Consider the following 9013-nt stretch of genomic DNA (forward strand, 5'->3'; position numbering starts at 1 on the left):
CCATTTCCTTGTTATGTTTTCGGAGCTGTGTGCATACTCGATGTGATAGTTAATACACTTACCTTAACTGGTAAGTGTATGCCTTATATGGTTTATATCTTATGTATGTATATCTTAAATGTGAATAAAAGCTTGTCGGTATGTGAACGATCTTCGGATATTGCACATGCTAACAAGGGAGGTATGTTTATGATAGATGAATGTGTATGATATATATATGTACAATATATGAGTATGTATGAATGATTAAAGAAAGTATGTATGTTATGGGTATGTAAAGACGGTATGTACGAAGACGAAGAAAGAGGGACCAGACCCTAATAATATCTGAGATAGAAGGGACGAGACCCTAATAATATCTGAGATAGAGAAGTAAAAAGGGACGAGACCCTAATAATATCTGAGATAGACAAGAAAGGGACCAGACCCTAATAATATCTGAGATAGACAAGAAAGGGACCAGACCTTAATAATATCTGAGATAGACAAAGGAAAGAGGGACCATACCCTAATAATATATGAGATAGAATGGACATTAATTAAATAGTATGAAAGTAATAAAGTGTGAATGTATGTATGAAATTATGTAATGAAAGTAAGTTAGTAAAGTAATTATTATGTATCCTCGGATGCATAATGGAAGGTAAGTGTATATATTGTATTATGTGTGATTAACTAGAACTCACTCAGCGTAGCTGACTTTTAGTATGCACGCATGTGAGTAGATTTAGGCAGTTTGCTTGATGAGGACACATGGCATCGAATTGAAGACACTGGCGTCCCAAGGAAATGTTATGATGTTTTAAAGACTATGTTTTGTTTTTAAACGACTATTAATGTTGATAAGACAAAATTTTAAAGTTATGTAATGTTTATGGTTGAAGTTTTATATTCCACGTAAAGTTTTAATTAACTCTGATATATTTAGAACTGTGTTTATGAGTAAATCCAACACCAAATGTAGGGCACCGGTAACGGGGCCTTACATTTCAGTTAATAAATAAAACATGAGTTATTATGAGTCGGGCTAGTGTTGGGTTAAATGGATATGGGTTATGGACTTGGGTTATGAAAGAAGAAAAAAGACCATGGGCTTAAGCCCATGATCCATAAATATATAAACCTTTAATCACCCATTTAATTTCATTTCACACATATCCCATACACCCTCAAAACACACACTTAAGCTCTCTCTCTCTCTAGCCGAAATCACCTAGTAAAACCGATCCCGATCCAAGGTATGATAGTATTTTGTTGTATGAGCTTAAACCCGTTAGATATATTCACGAAACGACGAGCCGACACCGTTAAACCATTAACGTCACGAGATCCGGGTGGAATCGGGTATAAAACGAGCCAAAGATTAGCTTAGGGATCACCCTAGCTCAGATCTGGATCGAACGGGCGAAAAACAGTGAAAAACGAGTTAAAACTCGTTTTTTTCCGGTGAATCCGCGGTTTTCCGGCGACAGCGCCGAAAAGTTAATACGAGGTAGGTAATGTCAGGGAATGTTCTGACATTCCCTGACCTAACCCTAGTTCTTTAACGGGAATTTAGCGAATTAAGGGTGATTCGCTAACTGATTCGTCTTAGGGAGCATAACGAACTAGCTCTAGTTCGTGTCACGTTCGTTAAGGGAAAAGGGTAACGAATTACCCTTGATTCATATAGCCAGTTCATTAGAAGAAGATAACGAATTAGATGGACCGATTCGTTACCTGGACTGGTTCTCTATGGACTGATTCGCTAAGAGTCCAGTTCGTTAGAGGGATTCAATTCGTTACAGGAACCAGTTCGTATGACGACCCGATTTGTTAAGAATAATGTAACGAATTAGAAGCTTAACATAATGACAAGAACCGTCCCTGGACTTAGAAAAGAATGAATTAATTACAAAGAAGTCATTGAACTTTTAAGTTAGCAAATTTAATAATGATTCAGTCCTAAGTTGTAACACCCCGGCCCAGAATAGGCTGACGTGTCACAATAACATGGTTTCTGAACAAAAGACATAATTTTATGTATTTATCTGTCAAAGGTATAACACATTAAACAAGACAAACTTAAGGTTAATTTATACACTAGCATGATTGAAAAGATATTTTATTAGGATCCAGATGTTTTATTCCTCACTCTTAATCCCGCCCAAAGTAACCTGTTGACCTGTATATATAAAAAAAATAAAAATAACGGAATGAGCCGAATGCTCAGTACGGAATAATAAGCTCAAATAGTTAATGATTTAATGAAATGTAATTATATTGAACTTAAATTTGTCTTATTAAATAAATTAAAACATATCATACGTATATACCCATGAGCGAACATAAAACGTGACAATATACTGGTAGCTACTCCTGTATATTTATCACATGAGATGGCGAGTTGGCATACCCGCTATCCATCTCCTTAATATTAATCCTAGGATCGATCCATACGCCTCCTAATAGCCATATGTACCACGCTTGTACTTAAGAGACGTCGTGAACTGATCTCACCGTCACGGGTGGTGCACATGTTGTCGATGCCGCAACAACATGCTCGTAGGACACTCCACGAGAAGCGGCACTCAGGGTATCAGAATACAAATATTATTCACATAACTCATAGCAAATATATTATCGTAACATATATCAGAACATGCGATAATGAGTATAATTAAACATAATAATATCGCATGACTTGAAAGTTAAATCCAATGTTTAATCAGAATTGGAATTCAATGGACATCCAAATGAATTGATAATTCAAAGACATGAGGAGTTAAAAAAAATATATATTAACTCAATGGGTTTATATCAATTGAATATGAGCAATAAAGAGCGGGGGTAAGGATCCATACCTTTATCGATTGTGATTTTCAAATGGTTATTCACTTCTTTACGAGCGTTCGTAACGACCTGTATATATAGTTGGATTCTAATTAAAGTAATATTTCAAAATTATTATTATTTTTATGATTACTTCTATATTATTAAATTTAGTTTACTTTAGTATATTTTAAAGAAAGTTAATTGATGAGAATTTACTTGTATGTTTGATTTTGTAAAAAAAATTCGTTAGTACGTAACTAGATAATAATGTAAAATCTCTCTTAGATAAACACATGTTCATTTCTAGATGTTGTTTTGGTTTACAAACCTTTATCTACAAATAAGGTTTTGTATACAAATAAATTTATTGGTTTAGTTATTATTTAAATCCATTGATTTTCAGCATCCACCACTTTACTTTGAAGTGGTTTTTTTTTTATTTGCCTTTTTGAACATCACCTTCTACCCAGTTTCATTATTTATTTTTATTATTTTTAGTCTTAACCAGTTCGTTTGGTAATTATAGTAAATTTATTTTCTAATATATAATATACAAGTAATCAAATATGAGTACTTGATTATTTTTATACCTTTTCGAAGTAAGACAACTTGAGTGAGTGGGTCGAAAATACGTAAAAGAACAAACTATTCCCCTAACTCATCTTCTTTTCTTAAACTATATATGGAATGAAAACAAGGTTCAAACTACAGATCATTTGTTTTAAGGAATTTTGTTTAGTTATTAACTAAAGTGGCTGACTATTTCTTAGCTTTTTTTGTTTTTTTTTTGAATTTAAATATTCGATCATTACATCAGTCCTAAGGAATTTGCCAAAATATCCGAGTTCATGTTTGGTGATAATTCAAGTTTTGGAGTGGGCGGTGTTGAAAGTTATATAAAATGTCCATTTCAACTTAGCAATAATACTCAAGGTTATTTGGTTTCAATTATTTTTTATTGTTATAATTGGTATTATAGTTGGTTTGATCTTAAATCCGCTTGCAACGCTTTGTTGCAGGTATAGTTTCTTGTACTTCATAGTTTAGATCTTGAAATTACTTTTGTTAGATTTTTTCTAATTATTTGTAGTAGTTTAATGAATTAGAACAGAACAGTTATGATTAATCAATGGTGTAATTTGATTTGAACATAGTTGTATTTTGATTGTTTGATTGAAATAAAGTGATCTGAGTTTGTGTTTTTAACATGGCATTAGAGAGCCTCGGTCTTAATCTGAGATCACTTAATTTCAAATTAGGGTTTTGTAACTCTAATTTTGTTTTTCACAAATCTGTTGATAATTGTTCTTGTTGATGATTAAAGAATTGAAACCCTAGGTTAATCAAAGAATTGAAACCCTAGGTTTATTGTCTTATCATTTACTGACCAATTACTTGTATTCTTTGTGATCGAGGTAATCCGAATTGTTTATATCCTGGGGTGGTGTTAATTCCAAGAAATTTGCAAATTCTCCAGATTAATATTCTGCTGCAAATTAGGGTTTGCTTCTTAAATCAAACCCTGTCTCTGTAAACAGTTTGTGGATATACCTCATACATTGTAAGTCTTTCTTTTCTTTTTGGCTGCTGGAGTATTCGGTAAGTTTTCTTGTATTACTTCTGTTATATTCAGTTTGTTCTTGTCTGTTACTTGTCATTAGGCATATATTTGGCTAAACAAGTTGGATCAGCATTGTTGTTACTTGTTTTTCGTGTGCCTTTATACGTGTTGCATTCTTGATTGTTTGAGTTTATTACTGAAAAATGTCCGAAGCATCTAATCAAAGTGATCATGAAGATGATCTTAAAACCCAACTGAATAATTTGGACTTTAATAATCCTTTGTTCCTTCATCCCAGTGATACAAGCAACATTGCTATTATTAACATAAAGTTGAAAGGAACCGAGAATTATAATATTTGGGAAAATTCTATGGTTCTTGCCCTAAAAGTAAAAAATAAGGTTGGGTTTATAACTGGCAGTTGCATAAGATCCCCATATGATGACGCGCTTCAAAACCAATGGGACAGATGCAATTCGCTTGTCCTATATTGGATTTTGAATTCCATCAATGAGGAACTTTTTGCAAGTCAGATTTTCACTTCTGATGCATTTACTGTGTGGAATGAGTTAAAAGAGACATACTCTAAAATTGATGGTTCTGTTATATACAATCTACATAAGCAAATTAATTCTCTCACTCAAAATGGATCTTCTGTTTCTGATTATTACCATAGTCTTAACTCTTTATGGAGGCGGTATAATAGTCTCACTAAACTTCCTACATGTGTGTGTGATGTTTCAATTGAAATAAGTGATTTTAATAATAGGACCAAACTTATACAGTTTCTAATGGGTCTTGATGATATTTATCAACCCATCAGAACTACTATTTTAACTAAAGATCCTTTACCCTCTATTAAAGCTGCTTTTGCTGTCATCTCTAGTGAGGAGTCTCACAAAGGTATAGCATCAAGCTCTAAAGGGAAACCTGCTTCCTTTAATGCTAAGTTCGTTGACACGAAAAAGGAAACAAACTAAGCAAGTGCTGAAGTGCACTCATTGTAATCTCACTGGCCACACTATAGATAAGTGTTTTGAGTTGGTAGGATATCCACCTAACTATAAGAAGAAAACAAATTTGTTAAGAAACCAGAGTGTCTCTAATGTCTCCTCTGATCAGGAATATCCCAAAGACATTACCAAATCTGTTTCGCAGCCTTTTACTCCTGAGCAGGTTGCCAGGATTATGGCTCTAATATCTGACAAAAATTCTGCTGGAGCCTCTTCAACAAATATGTCAGGTAATTTTTTCAGTCCAGTAAGTTGTAACTCAATTTTTTCTGCAAATGTGTGTAGTGATTTACTTGACTAATAGTTGGATCATTGACTCCGGAGCTAACCAACATATGGTTACTTCAGAGGTTTACATGTTCAATTGTTTAGATGTTTCTGATCTAAATTTGTCTGTGGGACATCCCAATGGTACTCAAGCAAAAATTAAGAAGATTGGGAATTTGAAGGTTAACAAGGACATTGTGTTAAAAGATGTACTTATACCTGATTATTCTGTAAATCTTCTTTCTGTGAATAAAATGGCTAAACATAATAAGATGTATTACCTTATTCACCGAGTCACATTGTTATGTTCAGGACTTGTTACATCAGAAACTTGTGATGACTGGTAAAGAAGTAGGGGGTCTTTATGTGTTAAATTCTGTTAATGGAGGTGAGCCTATAAATGTTTCTAATAGTGTTATCTCTAGTCTTAATTCTGCTGAGTTGTGGCATAGTAGACTTGGTCACCCATCTGATCAAGTTTTACAAGTTTTAAAATCTGATTTAGAATTAAAAAAGGTTAGTTCATCTAATCCTTGTGAGATATGTCATATGGCTAAACAAACTAGAGTGTCATTCTCCTCTAGTAATAGTAAATCCAGTGCATTAGGTGATCTAATACATATGGATCTATGGGCGCTATTTAACGTGACTAGTCTAGATGGGTTTAGATACTTTCTCACGATTGTAGATGATTTCTCTAGGGAAGTTTGGTTATATATTTTAAAAACAAAAGATGAAACTTATGCTTCAGTTGTATCCTTTTTTAATCTCATTAATACTCAATTTGGTAAGAAAATCAAGATATGTAGATCAGAAGATAATGGAACAGAATTCATCAATCATAATGTTCACAAATTCTTTGAACAACATGGTGTTGTGCACCAAACATCTATTTCCTATACACCTCAGCAGAATGGGGTGATTGAGAGAAAGCATAGACATTTACTTAATGCTTCTAGGTCACTTATGTTTCAGGGTTACATACCTATAGTCATGTGGAGTGAATGTATCCTTACTGCTGCTTATCTTATTAATCGTACTCATTCTTATGTTCTTTCTGGAAAATGTCCTTAAGAACTTGTGGTTGGTACTAAACCTTCTCTTAAGCATTTAAGAAGTTTTGGCTGTCTTGGTTTCTGTACAAAGTTAAATCCTACCGGTAAGTTTGATTCTAGGTCTATTAATTGTGTTTTTGTTGGTTATTCTAGCAATAAAAAAGGATATAAAATGTGGAATTTGGAAACTAATATACATATTTTTTCAAGAGATGTTGTTTTTTATGAAAATGTGTTTCCTTTTAAAAATAATCAAGAAATTAACAATGCACATCAACAGTCTTTTATGACTTCTGATGAATTTTATAACTTTTTCCTTCTTAATGAAACCATGACAACTAACTCACCCTATGATGATAAGGAGGCAATTCATAATACTAGTGAGGCCAAGGATGATGGACTTCTTGGTAGTATTCAAAGCATTGATAATCCAGACAGTGGTGACTCATCTAGAAGTTCTAAGAGTAGAAATGACAACTCTAATAGCAACTTTGATGTAGATGCTGGTCCTAATAAATTCATTGCTAAGAAAATTGCCAGTGAGGTTAACAACTTAGGTTTTACTAATGATGATTCAAGTAAATCTGAGGGTAATGAGAATAGTGATTCTGAATCTGGGTTTATTAGGAGGTCTAGTAGAAAGACTACTCTTCCAAGAAAATTTGAAGATTTTATTGTGAGTGGTAAAGTTAAGCATTGTGTTCAAAGTGTTGTTCAATGTTCTAACCTTTCTTCTGAAAATATGTCTTTTCATCTGCTCTTAATAAAAACATAGAACCTAAGACTTATAAAGAGGCATCCACTCATCCCGATTGGGTCATTGCCATGAGTGAAGAAATGGAAGCCTTATTAAGAAATAAAACATGGGTTATAACTGATCTTCCTAGTGGTAGAAAACCTATTGGTTGTAAGTGGATATATAAAATCAAATATAAATCTAATAGTACTATAGAAAGATATAAAGCTAGACTAGTTGCAAAAGGTTTTAGTCAAAAAGAAGGGTTAGATTTTGATGAAACGTTTTCTCCTGTTGTGAAAATGGTAACTGTTAGAACCGTACTTACTTTAGCTGTTCATAATAAATGGTCTTTATTTCAGCTTGATGTTAATAATGCATTTCTCTATGGCTCATTAACTGAGGAGGTGTATATGACACTTCCGGAGGGATATTGTGATCCCAATAGTAATAGTATATGTAAACTTGTTAAGTCTTTATACGGACTTAAACAAGCTCCTAGAATGTGGAATGCAAAATTAACAACTACTCTTATTGAGAATGGTTTTAGGCAAAGTAAAAGTGATTATTCTTTATTCATTAAAAGTAATGAAAAAGGAATAACTATTTTGTTAGTATATGTAGATGATATTGTTCTTACAGGAGACAATGAGGTTGAACTTCTGTCAACCAAGGAATGGTTAAGCTCTAAGTTTAAAATCAAAGATCTAGGAAAACTAACTTTATTTCTTGGGTATTGAAGTGTTTTATAAACCTGGTGGTATTGTATTGTCTCAAAGAAAATATTATCTAGATTTATTAGATGAGTTTGGATTGATTGGATCTAAGCCTGTTGGAAATCCAACAGAACAAAATGTTATTGTTAACAATAAGGATAATACTTTTAGCTCAGACTATGAGTTAAAATATATAACTTCTTATCAAAAATTAATTGGAAAATTAATATATTTGACACTAACTAGGCCTGACATTTCTTATACTGTCGGTTGTTTGAGTCAGTTCATGCATTCTCCTTTAAGTTCTCACTTAAATGTTGCAATGAGACTGCTTAGGTATTTAAAGAAGGATCCTGCAAAAGGAAACTTCATAAGTGCCAGCAGTAGCCTTGAACTCAAAGCTTACTCAGATGCTGATTGGGGGAAGTGTTTGGCTACTAGAAGGTGTATAACTGGCTTTTGTGTCTTTCTAGGAGACTCCTTATTCTCTTGGAAAAGCAAAAAATAGCCAACAATTTAGAGATCTTCTGCAGAAGTAGAATATAGAGATATTGCGGCAAGTTGTTGTGAAGTAGTGTGGCTGGTAAAGCTTTTAAAAGATTTAAAAATTAGTGTTAAGTTGCCTGTTGAATTGGGCTGTGACAGTACAACAGCTATTTTGATATCCGCCAATCCTGTCTTTCATGACAGAACAAAGCATTTTGAGATTGACTTACACACTGTAAGAGATAAAGTTGTGGAGGGGCTAATTAAAGTAGTTCAGGTTGGATCGTTTGAACAGCCTGCTGACTTATTTACAAAAGGTCTAGGTGTAGCCCAACATCATTATTTGTGTGAAAAGTTAAAACTTG

General features: G+C 33.3%; 1 protein-coding gene across 1 annotated transcript; it reads left to right on the plus strand.

Annotated features, from left to right (window-relative positions):
• The first annotated feature begins 4578 nt into the window (after nt 1-4578).
• LOC143601249 (uncharacterized) lies at nt 4579-6729 on the plus strand. Its single transcript, XM_077078704.1, has 5 exons — nt 4579-5278; nt 5424-5618; nt 5674-5885; nt 5968-6171; nt 6631-6729. Exons 1-5 carry the CDS (start codon nt 4579-4581, stop codon nt 6727-6729), a joined length of 1410 nt encoding a protein of 469 aa, XP_076934819.1.
• The last annotated feature ends 2284 nt before the right edge of the window (nt 6730-9013 follow it).

This window comes from Bidens hawaiensis, unplaced genomic scaffold (genome assembly GCF_021521415.1).
Source record: "Bidens hawaiensis isolate Kalapana, Puna unplaced genomic scaffold, B.hawaiensis_p1.1 tig00055969_1, whole genome shotgun sequence".
In the NCBI taxonomy this organism is placed as follows: Eukaryota; Viridiplantae; Streptophyta; class Magnoliopsida; order Asterales; family Asteraceae; genus Bidens; species Bidens hawaiensis.

Bases quoted from the DNA above. Each gene is read 5' to 3' on its own strand.
- LOC143601249 (XM_077078704.1), top strand. From the start codon at position 4,579: ATGTCCGAAGCATCTAATCAAAGTGATCATGAAGATGATCTTAAAACC. The intron at 5,279-5,423 runs GTATAGCATCAA...TTGAGTTGGTAG, and splicing joins TAGTGAGGAGTCTCACAAAG to GATATCCACCTAACTATAAG. The intron at 5,619-5,673 runs GTAATTTTTTCA...AAATGTGTGTAG, and splicing joins CTCTTCAACAAATATGTCAG to TGATTTACTTGACTAATAGT.